We start from the raw sequence: 20701 nt of genomic DNA, 5'->3' as shown, positions 1-20701 counted from the left end.
CACATTTTACAGCTCACTGACCATTTGGCGATCCATTGAGAGGACGGTTTGGAAAAGTGGCTCCTTTGTGACAGCTCTAGCCAGATTGGGGGGCTGCTCATTTGCATCTCATTAGCCATGCAGGCGGCCGGCGGGATATAAGGGAGGCAGGCGCCTGATGAGAGGCAGATCCATAGTGCTTTACATTCGGAGAGAGGCACAGCAAAGATCACACACACGCAAGGAGAGACCCAGGAGCACACACAGGCGCGCTCAGTTCGCTTCCATTAAGACATTATCTGATTATTATTATTATTGTTGGTTTTGGCTTGGATCCCTTAAAAAAAGACGACAAGAAATAACGAGACCGATCTTTGCATCTTGCGAGAAGGGGATAAGAGTCCAACGTGATCTGCAAATTGCTGCTGCTGTTTGACACTTCCCAGTCCCTGATCTGCGAGGGGCCAGCTCCACACACGCAGATAACACACAAACCCCCTCTCTCGCTCTGCTCATTTGAAGGCAACGGGAATTATCGCTTCCTCCTCCTAGTCTACAGGGATTTCCAGATCGCTGATTTTTAATCTTCCACGGGAAGCCTTTATTCTGCCTCCGTTGGGAATTAAGTGGCTTTTTTCTTCTTCTCCGTTTTGGCTGGTGGGGGAAGAAGCTTTAGGCGAAAGGAGAAAAATCGTGGCTTGGAAGAGAAAGAGAGGAAAAAGTTGTTTAGAATATCAGTCTTAAAAACAGTCTGTCCCCCTTTTTTGCCAGCCAGAAGAGCTGTCAGTTCCCCAAAAGGCGTCCCTAAAAGCATCACCAGAAAAGAGTTAGAGAAAGAGAGAGAGAGACTCTTGAAAGAGGTAAACTTTAACACCAACTCCACTGGGACAAGAGGCTTCTCCTGCCCAGCCCAGGCTTCTTGAGAGACATTTTTTTTTGCCTGTGAAAGAAAGAAAGGAAAGAAAAGGGACAAGAAGAAAAACCCTACTCTCCAAAATGGGAGGTCAGTCCATGCTGACTCTTGCCATCCTCTCTGTGCTGCTTTGCCATTGCCAGGTAAGTGGATCTTGGGGTCTGTATTCCGGGCGCTGTTCAGTGCAACTGCTAATATCAACTGCCAAGCTAACCAGTGGGGTGGGGGCCCTCTGGAAACCTGGGAGGGATGCTGCAAAGACTGGCAAACTGTTGAGCCTCCTCTCTGGCGGAGGCTTGTCCCCCAGCCCCAGGGGGAGCTGGCCCTGGCTCGGGGCGCGTGTCTCCTAAGGGAGCGGAGCCGGAGCGTGTGGGGTCTGCGGGCTTGCCCCAGCAGGGCAGCGGCTGCACCCGCTTTGATGCTCCCCCCCCCCCGGTTGGCGGGCGCCTTTTGAATGGCTCCTCTTGTCCCCCGCAGGTGCGGTGCTCCGGGGTGTTCGAGCTGAAGCTGCAGGAGTTTGTCAATAAGAAGGGGCTGCTGGGGAATCGCAACTGCTGCCGCGCGGGGAGCGGCGGCCCTGGCGCCGGGTTGCAGCAGTGCGACTGCAAGACCTTCTTCCGCGTGTGCCTCAAGCACTATCAGGCCAGCGTGTCCCCCGAGCCGCCCTGCACCTACGGCAGCGCCATCACCCCGGTGCTGGGAGCCAACTCCTTCAGCGTGCCCGACAGCGCCGGCGGCGCCGAGCCCGCCTTCAGCAACCCCATCCGCTTCCCCTTCGGCTTCACCTGGCCCGTAAGTTCCACCCCGGGCGGCTCCCGCGCCGGCCCCGCCACGGACCAGGGGCTGCGCGAGCGCCGGGGAGCGCGGAGCAGCGCGCGGGGGGTGGCTAAGGGTCTGTATCCAAAGGACGGGCTGGGCTGGGTGCGTCACAGCAGCACAGGGTGGGCTCAGGGGCGGGGTGCCCTGAGCGCAGGGAGCGGGCTGGGGGGTGGGGGTGATGGCAGGAGGTACTGACTGCCTCTGGACAGCCGGTCGGAGGGAGACTCATGCTGCAGCGAGCTTGTGTCTTGCTATGGAACCGGCGAGCCGGTTAGATGAATGGACGGCGGTGGGAGCCGTAGGGTGTGTTTGATTTTCTGCGGTTCCCTTGCTCCTGTCCCTGGCCAACACAAGTATGGTCCCACCAGTGTGGGGAAGTCCTGATTCTCCCCCCTTCCCATCCCCCCTTGCCCACTTCTGTGCCCGGAGCAGGCTGTAGAAATTGTCAGCCCTGCGTGAAATTCCCAAAGGATCTTCCAGTCATCCTCCCAATGTGTGAAACTGGGGAAATTAAGTGCGAAGATTAATGGCAACTGCCCTCACATCCTACCCACTGCCTCCCTGACCCCCCCTTTTTTACACCATATCCTGTACTAACTGGCTGAAAAAACAGGCCAGGAAACAACTCTTCAAAAAGCTCTTCCAATCCCTTGAGAAAAGTGAGAACAGGCTGGAGTGAGGGATTAGAGGGTTTCACTGACTGGGCACATATATTTCTGGGGCTGCTGCTGCTGCCTGTGATCACATTTTTTTGCTGACTTTTGATTCTCATTTTGTGCGCATTTTTTTTTTAATTTTAATTTTCCAGGGCACTTTCTCTCTCATCATTGAGGCTCTTCATACAGATTCTCCCGATGACCTCAACACAGGTAAATACCCTGGTGCAAATCCAGGATTAAATCCAAACCTGCTACTTCTCAGGCTCACTTTCCTTACTTTCTCAATTAATGTAGCCTCTCCCTGCCCTTTCTCACTCTACTGTTCTTCATAAGAATGTTATAAGAAAGAGAGCCCTGTTTGCACATGGCTTTAACATTTCTGCACTTACAATTCTCCCCTCCTGTGAACTCCTCTAGGTAATCTATTGCAGTTATTCCCATTGCACCCTCGTGACTCACAGTTAGTTAATTGCATTTCTTCCTTCCCTCTCCTTGCAGAGAACCCAGAGCGCCTTATCAGTCGGCTGGCCACACAGAGGCATTTGACAGTGGGGGAGGAGTGGTCCCAGGACCTGCACAGCAGCGTCCGCACTGACCTCAAGTACTCCTACCGCTTTGTGTGTGATGAACACTACTATGGAGAGGGCTGCTCTGTCTTCTGCCGGCCCAGGGATGATGCCTTTGGCCACTTCACTTGTGGAGAGCGTGGAGAGAAGGTCTGCAACCCAGGCTGGAAGGGACAGTACTGCACCGATCGTGAGTGTCCACAAAGAAAGACTATTGAATTTCTCCTGGCTACAGTCACATGCATTATGATGCCCACTGAAGTCAATGGAAGACATTCCATTGATTTCCCTGTGCATTGGTTCAGGTCCCAGATGAGAATAAAAACCAAGGAAGAAGGAATATATGATGGTATGGTGCTGCTATGTAAAGGTTTTATTGGCATGAGCCATGGGATGACCTCATTACTCAGAAGTACCAAAACCATAAGTGAGTTATCTGAAATGATCCAATCTTACACCAATGACATCTTGATGCCATATTACACCATCACATATTTTGTTTATACCAAACATTGTATAGAAAAGTTATTCTAGAAATGTTTTAGGAAGTTTAAAAGAAAACATATGTGGGCTATTTATGGTATCCTTCTACCAGGAAGCCAAGGTATCTTCAAGCCATGAGTCAAGAGGTACAGGCCTTAGAAAGAGGAATTATAACTAATAGAACTTCTACAATGCTGAAGTAGCTTATCCATCAATCATAAAGTCAAGACTGTATGGTTTGATATCATGCAGCCTTGTAACCTAACAGGGCTCAAAACAAGTGCTGTCACCCATTGGAAAGGAGGAGTCCAAGATGCTCTCTAGAGATATAAAGAACATATTTCTAATCCTGTCAGATCATGATATACTGGATCATAAGCCTGAGGGCTGGTTGAGGCTGAACATTGCCCTATACCCCAGATCAGTGTAATTTGGGAGGAGAAAAAAACACATTTATGGGAAACAAGGAAACATTACGGAGGCAGGTTGTGTTTTTGTTTTGTGTTGCATGAAGGACTGTAAGCTTTAAATGAGGGCTAAGCTTGACCCTGCTGGCAGGTTTGGAATGTTAGAAGTAGCCCTGGCAGAGATGGAGCAGATTGCAGCTGAGGTGGTCAAAGAAGTCAGATAAATTGAAGATAAATTTAGTGCACATCCCCACTCTACTACACTCTAGTATATACTAATATTCTAATTTGTGTGTATGTCTATAATAATATATTGGCAGATAACTCACCATCTGAATTCCCCCCTCCAAACCTCACAAATCAGGATGAGTAACAGGAAGAAAACAATTTGGATGTGGTAGGGTGCAAGACAGCCTATCTGTTTGCCTTGTTAAAAAAAAATGAGCTAAATTGTGAATTCAGATGGACTGATATTAAACAGTATCAGTTTATTCTTAGTGTTAGGGACTAGTAAGGTGATTACAGCCCTATGTGGCACAATTTTGCATAGTAAACTGGGGACTTGAATTTCCCCTGGTAAGGCTTTAAATGGTTGTAGTGCCCCTGGATTAAAGGTTTCTATTGCAAAAGGGTTAGGGGGTGGAGGGAGAGGAAACATTTCTTTGATGAACTGTTTAGGGATGTCAACACCTATTGATATTTGTATATTGCTGCTTCTTCAGTAACCAAGCGGATTATTTCCTCTCTTTTCTGAATCATTGTGTATGCCTGCTGTACAGTCTACTCAGTGTCTTATGAAAAATCAGCTAAAATATATGAAATAACATATTTATTAGGCAGCAGTGTGTGTGTGTTTGTGCAAAAAGAATGTTTTCTGGTTAGCAAGTGAGGTTTCCAGGCTCCAGATTGCTTCCCTTATACCCCTTTTCATCTCCTTTCATTCCAGTTTTGAGACAATCTGATTATCAGCACTGCCTTTCCCTTTCTTTCTTTCTTTCTTTCTTTCTTTCTTTCTTTCTTTCTTTCTTTCTTTCTTTCTTTCTTTCGCATGTCATTGTCTCCAGCTAGCTTTGTTGAATTAAAACTTTGCAGTGCCTGCTTAATGAGTTCCATAACCAGGCGAAATAATGAGCAGAAGTCTCTTTTTCCCCCACCCTCCCTCCTTCTGGCCTGCTTACCTCTTTACTATGTTTGTGCCCACCCGCCCCCTTTTTTGCAGGGGGGAGGAAGAACTTTAGACTTATTTATTTGAATAAGAAAAAAAGTTTTTGCAGAGAAATCACGCGCGTGCCATAGATTAGATCTGGGCAGGGATAGGCTGCTGGGGAAGCATGTCTTAGCCCCGATTGGCTGCAAGGGGTTGGGGGTATTGTTGCAGTGGGGCAGCTGCTGGGAGAGAATAGACAATAGAGCAGCTGTCCTGCACTGGCACCCTGCACACCAGCTGTCCACTCTTATCTACACACACACTTTCTGGGGATATTAAGAGGTGGAGCTGTGTGCATAGAATTGGAAAAAAGGACTTCTGACCCTCACTGGGAAGGAAAGGGGGGTGAGGGGCTGTAGGGAAGAGAGCAATTGTGAGTCCTCTTTTGTCTGTGTGCAACTGTATTAAGAAGAATGCTCATCCCTAGTGATAAGTAAAGTACCCAGTTACTAAGCAAGATCAATACTCCACCAGCCTTCAGAGATTAACTCAGCTGCTATTAACTGACTGAACTAGTGAAAGAGGGTTTGTCCCAACCCAGAAGACACTTCAAAACTGTATTTTCAGAAGGGATGTATTTGACTCTGGAGCTTATGTATCTATATATTTTATTTGTCTGCAGCAATTTGCTTGCCTGGATGTGATGAACAACATGGGTTTTGTGACAAACCTGGAGAATGCAAGTAAGTTTTCAGAGGTTTTTCTTTTTTTTTTTTTTTGGTCCGTAATGTCAAATTGATGCTCTAGACTTAGATAAGACATTTGTCATTTGAGGGTTAGTTTAAGTGTTTTTCTTCATAGGAGATGGTAACCTGAGAAATCCAGATAATACCAGATCAAAGTATTAATCTAGAAGTCAAACATGAGTGTCATTAATATTAACTTAATGAGTTTACAGTAGTATATGTAAGGTTAGCTGTTTGTTATGATAGTAAACAAAATAAGTATCTAGAACAATAGCTCTGTTTAAGGTAATGAAAGGGGTAGCTGGGACTGATGAAAACTGATGCTACAGTTAGACTCAGTGACTTTCCCACATGAAGGATCACGGAAGGCTTTTTAGGAAACTTGATTCCTGGTTTTTGCTTCAGTGTGTTTGCAGAGTTTGAGATAGGATTTCTAACTGTTGGAAGTACAAATCTGACAATCCTTTGTTTGTTTTTCAGATGTAGGGTTGGGTGGCAAGGGCGTTATTGTGATGAGTGCATCCGATACCCAGGTTGCCTTCATGGTACCTGTCAACAACCGTGGCAATGCAACTGTCAGGAAGGCTGGGGTGGCCTTTTCTGTAACCAAGGTAAGTTCTTGATCATTGCGTATGATTGTCTTTTAGAAAATAACAGCATTTTCTAGAGTACCCCTCATTCAAGCCATGCAACAGTTGCAAACTAGCACATATCTTTATGGATCTGTCTCTCCTTTTAAATCTTTTTCAGATCTTAATTACTGTACCCATCATAAGCCTTGCAAGAATGGTGCCACTTGCACCAATACTGGCCAGGGAAGCTACACTTGTTCTTGCCGTCCTGGGTACACTGGTTCCAACTGTGAGATTGAAATCAACGAATGTGATGCCAACCCCTGCAAGAATGGTGGAAGCTGCACTGTAAGTTAAAGGAGTTAATGATATTTTAAACATCTGATCAGCTAAAGACAGTTTTACAGTCATTTTGATTTTTAAATTACTTAAATTGAATACATCTTTTCTCTTCGACAGGATCTTGAAAACAGCTATTCCTGTACCTGTCCACCTGGCTTCTATGGTAAAAACTGTGAGCTGAGTGCTATGACTTGTGCTGATGGCCCATGCTTCAATGGAGGGCGATGCACAGACAACCCTGATGGTGGATACAGCTGTCGCTGCCCATTGGGTTACTCTGGGTTTAACTGTGAAAAGAAAATTGATTATTGCAGCTCCAGTCCTTGTGCTAATGGTAAGGCAAACTATATACCTTTGTCTCTTAAAGGGACATTGTCATGTAGTTGAGGGTTTGTATAAAAATAAAATTGCAAATCATAGGCCAGGTCAATCAATTGTTTTTAATCAGAACTCCGCATCGAGTTGTGCCATTAATTTTTATCTAGAACTCCTCCATTGACTAAACTGAGGAGTTCTGCTTAAAAGTTGATGGCATGATATGGCTCCACAGTATAAATAGTATTGTCTTTCAATATGACCTTGGATCTGGCATTTGGCCTTCTTGTGCCTCAGATTCCACATTTGTAAAAAATGAGGATAGCAATACTTTAAAAATGCCTTTGTAAAATTGTTTTGAGCTCTATGGATGAAATGTGCCATCAAAATGCTAAACATTTTTATTATTTAGCAGTAATAAAGCTGTTTTTGTTTAAAAAAAAAAGTGTTTTTTAAAAATATTCCTCCACATTGGTTGCAATCCAAACTCTGCAACATTGTGCCAATTCATGAAAACCAAGGTGTGAAATTGATTCAGTCTAGTTTCACCGATGAAGCTGAGTAAAACACAAAAAAAGTAAACAGAATAAGTGGTGAAAAATAAATAAGGTTTAGAAAATTAATAAAAGTTTTGTTACTGGTAACAGAGGTAAAAACTGTAAGAGTGAGCTAGGATGTTCAGAAATGGTGTCCTAATTCCATATTTGTCTCTAGGCATCCATTTTTTTAAAGTCTTGGCCTTGATTTTCATCATTTTAAGTACATTGTGAAGCTGAAGAGTTGTTACTTGATATTATAAAAAACACTTACCTATTATTTGTCATATTTAATATTGCAGGAGCCCAGTGTGTTGATCTTGGAAATTCCTACATATGCCAATGCCAGGCTGGTTTTACTGGAAGACACTGTGATGATAATTTGGATGACTGTGCCTCCTTTCCTTGTTTGAATGGTGGAACCTGCCAAGATGGAATTAATGACTATTCTTGCACCTGTCCCCCAGGATACAATGGAAAGAACTGTAGTGCTCCAGTCAGCAAATGTGAACACAACCCTTGTCACAATGGGGCTACTTGCCATGAAAGAAACAACCGTTATGTGTGTGAGTGTGCTCGGGGATATGGTGGACTCAACTGCCAGTTTTTGCTCCCTGAACAGCCTCAGGGACCTGTAATTGTTGACTTCACTGAGAAGTACACTGAAGGTCAGAATGCACAGTTTCCTTGGATTGCAGTATGTGCTGGGATTATTCTGGTCCTGATGCTATTGCTGGGGTGCGCTGCTATTGTTGTCTGTGTCAGACTCAAAATGCAAAAGAGGCACCATCAGCCTGATGCATGCAGGAGTGAAACAGAGACCATGAACAACTTGGCCAACTGCCAACGCGAAAAGGACATTTCAATAAGTGTCATTGGTGCCACTCAGATTAAAAACACAAATAAGAAAGTAGACTTTCACAGTGATAACTCTGATAAAAATGGCTACAAAGTTAGATACCCATCAGTGGATTACAATTTGGTGCATGAACTTAAGAATGAGGACTCTGTTAAAGAGGAACACAGCAAATGCGAAGCCAAGTGTGAAACATACGATTCAGAGGCAGAGGAGAAAAGTGCAGTACCACTAAAGAGGTACGGTTCAGATAACAGCTCTGGGGCAACAGTTTACTGTAAAGGGTGTATATGTTTCCTAGTTGGTACTAGTAGCAGCCATCTGATTTTTGTTGTTGTTGGTTTTATCTTCAATAGTGATACTTCTGAAAGAAAACGACCAGAATCAGTATATTCCACTTCAAAGGACACAAAGTACCAGTCGGTGTATGTCATATCAGAAGAGAAAGATGAATGCATCATAGCAACTGAGGTTAGTACAGTGCCTAATGGTTGTAAAAGAAAATAAAAATAATTGAGCCAGATCTTGAGCTAGTGTAGATCAGCACAGCTCCGTTGCCTTTAATGGAGCTATACCAATTTACACTCGGTGAGATCTGGCCCTGTGGGTTTATTTTCGCGTGGAGGTTGTAAAACTGATAACTTTTTTTAAGATAAAGCCTAATCCTGCAAATGATTCGCTTCAGTGGGAGTTCCACACACAGAGAGCTTGCAGGATTGGGACACAGCTGCAGTATAATTTTAATTTATGAGTCATCCCTTATTTGTGGCGTCTTTTCTGCCCTAGCACACCGATGATCTCTTGATCTCTGTCCATCTCTTAATCACTGAGATCCTCTATATGTTTTACTAAACTCTGCTTCTCTCTGTTCTTGGCTTCTCTCAACTCTCTACAGGTGTAAACGGAAGTGATATGGCAAAGTTGTTGTTCAAACAATTTCAAAGGAGATATGCCCCAATGAATGCTGCTGAAAGAGGAAAGGGAGATAGATTCCTTCACTGACTGCTGCTGAGAAACTAAATTCAGGCTGAGCTGGTTCTCTACTGAAGTTAGCAAAGTGACTGCAAAAAAACAAGATGGACACTAGGCAAGGATCTGTGTTCAAGAATAACTGTTGCACTGCCTTTATGAATTTTATCATTGCACTATGGTCAGTTGCTTTTCTATATATATTTAAATGAAGGGACTTAATTACTACATAAGAAGCATGCACTGCGTGAAGTGTATATTTTGGATTCTTACGAGCCAGTCTTTTCTTGAATTAGAGACACAAACACTGCCTTTAATGTCTTTTTTGATACTAAAATGTGTTTTTACTAGGTGAAAAAAAGTGTGTTATTTTTTTGAATCTGTAAAAATATTTTCATGATAATTGTAAAGCTTGAGTATTTTGTGATGTTCATTTTTTTATAATTTAATTTTTTTGGTAAATATGTACAAAGGCACTTCGGGTCTATGTGACTATATTTTTTGTATATAAATGTATTTATGGAATATTGTGCAAATGTTATTTGAGTTTTTTTTACTGTTTTGTTAATGAAGAAATTCATTTTTAAAATATTTTTCCAAAATAAATATTATTAATGATAACGAAAAAGATATCTTTACTTTCAAAAAAAATGTATGATCCAATTTTGCCATCAATGGCCAATCAAAGATCTGACATACTTCTGTAGGTGATTAGGGGGACCAGGGATAGGACTCAAAGTTGCAAGAAAGGTTGGAAAAGAACTTCTCTGATGTAAATCCCTCCTTACACTTTTCATTCCCTCTTACCTTTCTGAATGATTGACCTTTGAGGTTGACACAACATATGCTTGTCTTACCTCAAAAGTGAACTTCTGTGGAAAGTCTGAGTAATATCTGTACAGTCATTTTGTAGTGTATATAAACAAATACCATATAATTCTCTTATAAGGATCAATTCAAGCATCCTCCTGTTCGATACATGGAACCTTTAAGGACTCAGGCTGTTATTTCTACATCCCCAAATTCTCCTTGGAGTCAATGGGAATTTTGGGTGCACCAGGCATGCCAGAATGGGCATCTGTGGCCAAATCCTTCATGTGTAGCCATAAAAAGTGAGCTTCACAAATTAAACCTGAATAAAAGCAAAATGTCCATCTTAGAATAAGAGGGAGTTCTATTAGGCATATGAGACTAAATTGATTGATGGTATAAGTGATTGCAACTCCAATGACTTTAATGTATATCTATCTATCAAATCTATTACTGTTTCAAAATACATGCACTATACTTATCTCTATGATATCTGAGCACAATGGAGTCAAACCCCCATTGTGCCAGTGGTGAATTTGGCCTTTAATGCCAAGGCAGCTTAACTGAGTTACAGTTTATACTAACTGGCATGCCTGCAAGCTGCAATGCGCTTTTGAAAACTCTAAGAAATAATTTCCATTCTGATCTTTTATAACAGACTGTGGCTGATCATTACTGGCCTGATTCAAAGTCCACTGAAGACAATGGAGATACTCCCATTGACTTCAATGGGATCGGATCAGCCCCTATTAGCAAAGAAGAACATGTCCAGAACACAAATAGTCAATGTATCATTGCAAGTGGTGATCTGTAACACTAAATTATGAAGCCTCCTCCTCAAACCTATCATTAAATGAGATACTTTGACTTAACTTTAAGTGGATTGATTCCCACATATAATCCATTTAATTGGAGATTTTCCTGAGATGAGTAATATACCACAACAGAAAAACAGTCTGCAAATGTCAGTGTAAGGAACATGGCTTCTAAATAAGCAATAACATACATGGAACTCTGCTAATGACAAAATTAATCTGTTATTAATTTGACCCACCATTGACTGAATGTATGGAGAGAGGCTGGCTTGAGGCAGTGTAGTCTCATGGCTCAGACACTAAACTAGCAATTAGAAAACCTGGGTTCTAGTCACAGCTGTCCTGTAAAATCTTGGGCCAGTCACTTCACCTCTCTGTGCCTCTGTTTCCCTTCCCACCCTAAGATTTTGGGGATGGGAATTCTCTCTCATTGTGGGTTTGTACAGCACCGAACACACTGAGGGCAGGGGCCCCAACTGTTGGGGCCTCTAGGTGCTACCTTAATACCAATAGTAATAATGAATGAATGCTCACAAAAAGAAGTGTCATTATTTCTTACCATCATTGCTGGTGGAGTGATAAACCATACATCCTTAAAGATAACGGGAGGCTGACGAGAATTATTTTAATGTATCTTTATGTGCCCTATTGATAAAACATAAGGCTCCTTTTCCAGAAAGTGGGAGAAACCTTCTCTCCACTAGGGCTTCAAAGGGTCCACTTCTGCCTACAAGGTGCGAGGCACAGGCTCAAGGGCGCAATGTAGCTAGAACACCTGGGAATTCAGGGCCTGATCCAATGCCCATTGAAATTGATTGAAATTGATTTTAATATGGCATTGAATCAGGACCCTCCTTAATCAGCATATCGACTGATCTGCCTCCATCTGCATGGGGCCTATGGACCACAACAACATAAAGCTGCTCCCGCCAGGTGACAAAGCCTAAAAGAGAGATCAGTGGAAGCAAGTTTAACTGCCCTCTCTCAGGGTTAATCTCCTCTGGGGGATTAGTTAGTGCAGGAAGGTATATTTTACTTTATGTACCAGCTTGGGTGACTCTAGATGCAATTTCTTTATGAGACATGGTGATATTCAGGGGCCTCACCCGCCTACATGTTTAATAGGGTTAGTACTAATAAGTACTGTTCAAAAGTGAAGGGCACTGACACAATATGAAATAATTAGCAGAGAAGTATGCACCACCTTGTTAGTTTAAGGAATTTTGTAAACAGTGAGCATCAACAGCAATAGAAAATATATTAAGTCTTGGGCATGGAGAGTGTGTCCTAGTTTTAATTGCAAAAAATAGTTTTAAAAGTTGTTTTAAAGAGGTATTGTGTTTACGTTGCACACAGGGAGGGAGGATGGTCTGGGCGTCAGGAAACTGGGGTTCTATTCCTGGCTCTACCACAGACTTCATGTGTAACCTTGGGAGGGGAAGGATGGTCATGCGGTTAAGGGACTGCAGTGGGATTCAGAAGAACTGCATTCTATTTCCAGCTCTCCCCTCAGACTTCCTGAGGGACCTTGGACCTATGTCAATTAATCTCGCTCTGCCTCCATAAAATGGGGGATAATAATACTTCCCTACCTCATAGTAGTGTTATGAGGATAGTTGTATGAATGTTTGGGAGGTGCTCTGATGCTATGGTGTGGGGGAACATAAAAAAAGCCCTGTATTTCAATTTGCCCATCTGCAAGATGACAACCTGCTTTGCAAATCATTTTATGGATCTTGGATGGAATAACATTCCATGACAAAATGGAAGCATACATCATTCTGCAGAGGATATACATACAATATACTGTCAAATAAGTGCACAGACAATGTGATTATAGCAGACTCCCCTCCAAGAATACTGTTGTTCTATTTAGAATGCATCCTGTAGGCAGAGATACAGACTGAGCTTGGTTTGGGACAAAAAGTGAAAGAAAAAGTAAAAGATTCAGAAAGTACACAAATGAATTCTAAACTGAAAGACACTGGCAATCCCATTGATTGTTTGTCTGCATTAGCAAATCTTGTATTGTCACAATGCCTTAACTAGCACAATTTAGACACAACCTAGTGTAGGCAAGGCATATAATATTTATCATAGTGCCAGCTGGGAGGAGGTATGCAAAACATGTTATTGTCTACATGAAGGTGTGGTTTACACAGTTTTTGTACCAGCATAAGGGTTGGTTAGAGGTGTGAGTTTTTACTGTCATAGTTATGCTGGTATAACTGTGGAGGCAGTTATATTGGTGCAAATTGTACTGATCTATCTATCTATCTATCTATCTATCTATCTATCTATCTAACAAATTGCCTTTTGTTTTTTGAGCCTTTGGGGAAAGCTGCCTACTTTCATTGTGTGTGTGCATTTCAGGTTCCAAGTTCAACCTGAAATGCACCTGCAAAAATGAGGGCATCCTCACTGGCTGCTTGGAAGGTGACTTCCTTTATCATCTCCTAACCACTTGCACCCTCTCTGCTAGGGGCAGTCTCAGATCTACATGCAAAGCTTGTAGGGAATGGTGATCATACTGGCTGAGGGCAGGTTGGTTTCAGACATATGGAAAGTAATGAGAGATGGTGGCCATTTTGAATAAGAGAAATTTCATGAGTTTTGAAGCCAGGAATAGTGAGGTCATCATGAAACATTAACCTTCCCCTGACCCTCACCAATCTTGTGAGACTCATGATAAAATCACAAAAGCTGGGAATACTGAATTGCCTCCACTTTACCCATAGGTCATGCTTAGTGAGCACCAGTAATATGAACTTTCTAGCCAATTTTCTCAAACCCAAGTGGCATGGGCCACCCTCTAGCATAGGCTGCCATTTGAGCCAAACAGGGTGGCCAATAGTGCCATGTTTTTTATTCTTCCCTAGCAGCAAAGTTGTCCTCGGTTCTGATTCTCCCCTACCTTGCACCGTGTGCAATCATTTACACCTAAACTTGGTCAAAACATTTCCAGTTTCAAAATTTTTTGATGAAAAAAAGTACACATTTTTTTCACACAAATTTAATGAAAAATGTGTTCCTTGTTTTGACCAGCTCTATTTATACTTGTGCAAAATGGGTGCAACTGATTGGTAATGTTTTATATCCACTTTGCGCTGGTATAAATGATTACCAAGGCCATAGAGAATCAGACTCCTTGAACAAGGCCCATGTTTATTATTAATAATCCCTCCAGGTCTTCTTCAGCAACCATGAAAATCAAAGGGCCTGATTCTCATTTACACTACGACTCTTGCCCGAATTGTGCAGAGGAGCTTTAGTCAAACTGAGAATCAGGCCTTAAAGGTATTTATCACAATATAACCTGGCTCTCACTTCAATGTTTTCCTTTTCGAGGCTCCTTTAAGAGATGGTTCCTATATACAATACATCTGTTTACAAAGGTCACCTGACTGACAGATGTTATCCCCTCAGACTTTTTGTTACAGACTGCTTTTACCTTAATTTATTTTAAATCAAAGGGATTGTGGAATTCTTCATTGTCCAGTAATTGTGACGATTTGGCACAGCTGCTGATCTGATTCTGAGCTTCTTTGAAAAAAGCGGATAGCCGATGTTGTCAGTGAACATTAGCTGCTCTGTTCAGAGCAGCAAGCAATAGGGAAACACGTCACAGAAGGCTTGTGCTAGGCTGGATCTTAGTTTCCCTTCCCTCTGCAAGTCCAAGGAAAGCAAAAGCAATGGAACTTGAATTATACCAAATGTATCATGTTGTGTAGGGTGCTTCTAATTCTCTTCAGGAAGTGTTATCTAGGCTAGCAGTTGTGAGCATACAGAACTGGGCAGATTTATCTGGGTTATCTAATTACCAGACTATCAAGTTTTGCTGACATTTCCTTTTGATAAATGCACTACATTGCATTCTTTAACTGTCTATATTAAAGGCACAACCTCCTCTTAAATTTGGCCTGACATAAATATTTCATAAAAACAAGTTTTTATAAAACCTAAGACCAGTGGAAATGTTTCCATAAGCTTAAAAAAAAATCAGTGAAAACAGTAGTTTTAAAATAAACAAACATAACCTTGCAATGTTTGAAACCCACTCCAGATCTGAAAGTGACACTGACTATAAACACAGACTTGATCCATTCTTGTTATCCAAGCTCAGAGAAATGGAAAAAGTAAATGAAGAACATAAATAGTGACAAGCATACTGATTGTTTAAAATTCTCTCACTTTTAATAATCTAGCATTTCATTAGTAATATATGTAAAGATATTTGTTTGCGACATACAATTTTTAAATTGACAGCATCCCTTTAATCAAATGAGAATTAAACCAAATGATAGACACAAGATTGTTAAGAGTTGAGCAGATTCATGTGTTTCTGAAATTTAAGCTTACATATAAAAATGATATATATACAGTGAAACTTGAACAAGGACCATCTCCAATAGGCAATCACTTTAAAGTATTCCCAAGGTTTTCAGATTATTTTGTTTAACCTTGAGTTGTATAGGTAGTTAGCATGAACTGAACAGTACAGTGGTCAGAGGGAAGGCAAAATAACAAGCACATTAAAAACACCTCTAGAAATGACCTACAGCTTTTCTAGACATGAACATTAAGAGCAGGTTAGACAAACACCTGTCAGGAATGGTCCAGATAATACTTGGTCCTGCCATGAGTGCAGGGGACTGGACTAGATAACCTCTTGAGGTTCCTTTGAGTTCTATGATTTTATGTCACAGCTTTTAAGTCTTATAGCTCATGACCTTCCGGGGCTAGAAGAAAATACTTTGTGCCCCATTGAAAGCCGTGAGTCTCTCTTTCTTAAGGTTATAAAGCTTCCATTTCTGACCCATCCTGGTGATAAGCTATCAGATCTGGTGCTGGTCCAGGACTGAATGTTAGCTCCCTATGCCTCTGACCAGCATAATAATTATTATTTTGAAGGGGGTGGAATTCCTAATTGGGACAAAAGAATGAAACATTTTTGTGACAGGCTGAATATAAAAGCTGGTGGCTATCAGAAGCTGCTAATAGGTTTGGAAAATTAGAATATCTCTCAGGAGGGGCAGGGTGGGGAGTGATGTATTAGTGTTGCTGAGGCAATCAATGACACATTATACATTAGCTCATGGCCCTGCAATTTATCACATGGACATAACCACCCCCACCATACTTATCAGCACGTGATATCTATCTAAGGTAATTTTATGGCCACCATCACTATAGTATCTGAGCACCTCAATATCTTTAATGTATTTATCCTCACAAATCCCCTGTGAGGTAGCAAAGTGCTATTATCTTGATTTTACAGTTAGGGAATTGAGGCATAGCGAGATTAAGGGCCAGATTTTTAGAGGTCCTTTGTGCCTAAAGGCACAGAGAGGTGCCTAGTGAGATTTCCAGAAGAACCTTAGATGCTAGGAACTTTTGAAAATCCCACTAGGCAACTCTCTGCATCCTTTAGCCCTGGTCTACACTGGGGGGGGGGGGATGAGATCGATCTAAGTTATGCAACTTCAGCTACGTGAATAATGTAGCTGAAGTCGACGTACTTAGATCGATTTACCATGGTGTCTTCACTGTGGTGAGTCAACTGCTGCCGCTCCCCCATCGACTCTGCTTGTGCCTCTCACAGCGCTGGAGTACAGGAGTTGACGGGAGTGCGCTCAGGGGTCGATTTATCGCGTCTAGACTAGACACGATAAATCTATCCCCGCTGGATCGATTGCTACCCGGCGGGTAGTGAAGACATACCCGAGTCTCTCTGTGCCTCATAATCCTTTAAAAATCTCTCCCTTAGTCTCTCTGTGCCTCAAATTTCTATCTGTACAATGGAGATAATAGCACTTTGCTACCTCATGGAGGTGAGGTGCCTAAAAACCTTTCAATATATCCTGGATAGTGTAAAGAGGCTCCCTCTGCAATATGGTGACACTCTGTTAAATAGCGAGATCTGAGGATTATATCAATGTAAAATGTTTCCCTAAACAAAAGCTCCCTGTTGTAATGATCTGCTAATACTTCCTAAATAAATAAATAGATTAAAATATCTGGCCCTAAATGAATTACTTTATGGTCCCACACTGGGTCTGTGGCAGAGCCAGTAATTATATGTGGGTCTCCCATGTCCCAGCATAGTTCTCTAATGGCTGATCCACCCTTCTTCTCTTAATCTGACAAATTGCAAGGCTTTTGATACTGTTATCATGTATATTCTATATACAATTAGTGTGTATGTCTTTGAGACTTAGTTGCAAGTACACATTCAGAAATAGGTACAGAATACATATTTAACAAGAGGTATGGTGTCTATTTGCTTTAAAGGTGTCTTTAGATTAAGAGAAAAATAATCCAGGGATGAGAGGGAAGGAATCTTATTTGCAAGATAACTGCAAAATTCCATCAAGTGGCAGTCTGTAAATGCACCTTGTAGATCAAATTTAACCACCAAATGCCATTGATGTACCAAAGAACTTGGTGCAGTCATATGGGAAAGATACCCATTTCTTTCAGAAATGTTATAGGAAGTGTTAGTGACGGGAATAAATAACAGGTGCTGGGAGCAGCTGTTACTGATTCATGACTCTTCTTTTTTTAAATAGGGTTTCTGTTGGGGGAATCAAAAGTTTTCAGTAATGTTCCATTGTCAGATATTCAGGGAATGTGTTTTATTAGTTTTTTAATGAAGAAATCAGTTATTATTTCTAAGTCAAAATAGCCACGCCAAATTAACATTTGAGGCTCAGGGCAGCAAAACTTTAGCAAAATCCAAATGTTCTGAACTCAGATCTCATGCACATGTCCATGTTTCTTTGGATTTTAAAGAAACATTATTCCATTTCACCTTCTTTGCAGGTTCTATTATGACATATTGGTTGTGATACAACTAGTAACCCAACATGCAGGTGTGGGTGCATAGATGACAAGATTAAATATCATGGTAAAAAGCTGGCAATGCAGTGAACCAGTGCCGTTTTTCAATGATTTATTAATTTTTAAGTCATCGAGGACTGCTCAGTGAAAATATCGACTTAGTGTCCAGAAGATGGCAAAGAAGCAAACAAAATGGTGGTGTGTATAAAGAATGGAATAGAAAATAATACAGAAAATAGGATAATAATTCAAATTAGTTTTTATATAGCACTTTTCATCTATATATAAAGCTCAAACTACTTTACAAAAGAGGGCAAGTATCACCATCCCCATTTTTTACCAATAGGGAAATTGAGATGCTGAGGGTGAAATTCTAGCCCCACTGAAGTCAATGGCAAAAATCTGATTGACTTCATTGGGTCCATGAATTCATCCAGAGGGCATGTCTACACTGCAGTCGAAAGTGTGATCAAGCTTTAGTTTAGGTAATGTGGCTAAAAATAGTAGTGAAGATGCAGTACAAGCTTTAGCACAGGCTGTATCAACCCACCCGGGATAGCTATTCATGTTGCTAGTTCGCACCACTGTCTTCACTGAGTTTTTTAGCCATGCTGGCTGGCTTAAAGCTAGCACTGGTATGCCTAGCCAAGCTGCAATCACACTTCTGATTGTAATCTAGCCATACCCAGAGAGGTTAAGTAACTTGCTCAAAGTCACACAGAGCTGAGGTCTCCCAGCTTTTAGTCCAGAGCCTTATCCACTACCCGGTTCTACCTCTCTAAATTGGTGGCATACCATTGTCAGTTCTGCTCTCTGCATTTCAAAAAATATATAGCTGAAGAGGTTGGGAGGTGGGCAATGGAAATGAACACAGGTATAGAAAGACTTCTGTATGAAATTGAAAAGACTGGGACTGCTTGGTACGGAGAGGTCACAAATAAAAGAGAACATGGTAATGGTATATTAAACAATGAATGGTACAGAGAATAGAGTGCTCCTATTTACTATCTCATAATACAAAAAATAAGGGGACATTAAATAAAATTGAAGGGCAATACTTTTAAAGTGGAAATAGTTCTTTACACAATGCGTTATTAACCTGGGCAATTTACTGCCTCATAATATCACGGATATTATTCCAAGACCTTAGCAGGATTTATAAAAGGATTAGATGTTTATATTGATAATGAGGATGGCTACAGTTACATTAGCGAGGATAAAAAAAGTATAAAGGAATATAAACCTTCCTACGTCAGGGCATAAACCAACCACTGACTACATGGACCATGTTATATAGTAATTCATAATGGAGTTCCTTGCAGCTTCCTCTGAAACATCTGATACTGACCATTGTCAAAGACAGGATATTGTACTAGATGAACCACTGATATGATCCCACTCTGAGTTAGGACTGAGCAGAAGACTTCAGATTGACTTCCCCAAAGTCTGGGAGTTTTCAGATCCAAGCTGAATCTCTAGCTGAATCTTAATTTTTCATTAATATGATAATAATAGTAGTAATAACCAAAGAGACCTCCCAAAACTCTTTGTCTGTAGAAGGACAACGTACCCACCATTGAAATGCAGCTGTCTCTGGGGAAGAACACAGCTGTCATTATGCACCACTAGTATTACACAACAGTTCTGAGGAGAGGAAGTGGAGAACAACATATATAATTGTAAGTACAGTGGGAATATAGGTAGGCAGATTTTAACGACTCAAGCTGAAATTTGTGACAAGTACTATAAGATATTTAATAACCACAAGCAGCCAGGGATTCTGATAAGCATAATGCATAAGGTGGTATCTCCAGCAGCTCAGTTCCAACATTGACTCAGTGGGAACAGTGCCACATATTTAATCACCAGTGTCACTTCATGCAGCCTGTAATACCTGGGCTTTCCTTGGAGGGCGTCTATTCAAATATAGAGTAGGCCTGACCTTGCTGCACCTGTGAGATCTAAAGAGATTACAGCACAAGGGGGTATAAATACATGGGTAAGCACCATAGCAACTGAAGATCATGGCTCATGCCAATGCATTCTATCCTCACCACCCCTTCCATGACATCCCTTATCTGTAAGCGCATCCAAGATTTTTCTTTTCAGGTGACATGACCAAAATCAAAAGTATTTGTGTGATCGAAGATTTGTTAGCTCTATTAGTGAGTCACTCAATAGTGGATCTAAGAGAATGTTCTTGGCTAAGAAATTTCCTGGGGACATTAGATGTCAAACCGATCCCCTGGCTGTTTTTGCCATTAATTACTTCTGATCACTATGGCAATTATTGCAGATTTGTTAATTATATTAAAGAAGTATTTCTTCTGTCAGTGGAAATCCATTCCACAGTTTTCAGCATCCCTTTCTGACAAGGAGGATTTCAAATCCCTTTATCTGGAGACAAACAGAAAGACTGTGCTTGTGGTGAATAATTTGAGCTGATATTCTTGCCAGCTGTTAAGGACACATGCAGGAAAAAAAAAAAGTCAGTGACATCTGGTCAGCACTGATATTTCCTAACAGAAGTATTTGTTTCAGTATGGGTAGACAGTGGGGATAACAAGAAACATCATCTACAAGTATTCCCCTCTTTTGAAAAGTGAAAGTGAGAACTTTGACCAAGGCGACTGTAACAAAAATTACAACTTACATAATGGGGAAATGGTGACATTACATTAGCCCCTATTAAACAATGGATAAGCAGTTGCTTTCACACACTAAGCCTCTAACTTATTTTCTTTCATGCCACACAATGGATTTTTTTGCTGAGTTGGAAAATATCAAAAGACAGGCATAAAGCCCTCCTTTTGTTCCTTCATCCTGCTCAGCAGTGTTTTACTGCCCCTAAAGATTTTTTCCCTTCTGCTCTGGTTTGCCCTCCTCTCTTCCTTTCCCCCTCCTTCCTTTTTTGGGTAAATCATGTT

General features: G+C 41.5%; 1 protein-coding gene across 2 annotated transcripts; it reads left to right on the top strand.

Annotated features, from left to right (window-relative positions):
- Window positions 1-163: 163 nt before the first annotated feature.
- DLL1 (delta like canonical Notch ligand 1) lies at window positions 164-9937 on the top strand. 2 transcript variants are annotated; one of them, XM_005303969.5, is made up of 11 exons: window positions 164-1035; window positions 1370-1684; window positions 2520-2580; window positions 2869-3126; window positions 5656-5716; window positions 6200-6330; window positions 6470-6639; window positions 6751-6967; window positions 7787-8579; window positions 8697-8811; window positions 9236-9937. In XM_005303969.5, exons 1-11 carry the CDS (start codon window positions 976-978, stop codon window positions 9239-9241), a joined length of 2187 nt encoding a protein of 728 aa, XP_005304026.1. In that variant the 5' UTR covers window positions 164-975; the 3' UTR covers window positions 9242-9937. The 2 variants fall into 2 exon arrangements, with proteins under 2 accessions (XP_005304026.1, XP_065446540.1); XM_065590468.1 differs by lacking the exon at window positions 9236-9937 and having other exon boundaries at window positions 167-1035; window positions 8697-8901.
- Window positions 9938-20701: the final 10764 nt, after the last annotated feature.

Source organism: Chrysemys picta, chromosome 3 (genome assembly GCF_011386835.1).
Source record: "Chrysemys picta bellii isolate R12L10 chromosome 3, ASM1138683v2, whole genome shotgun sequence".
Taxonomy (NCBI): domain Eukaryota; kingdom Metazoa; phylum Chordata; order Testudines; family Emydidae; genus Chrysemys; species Chrysemys picta.
This window is presented reverse-complemented; position numbering and strand designations above follow the sequence as displayed.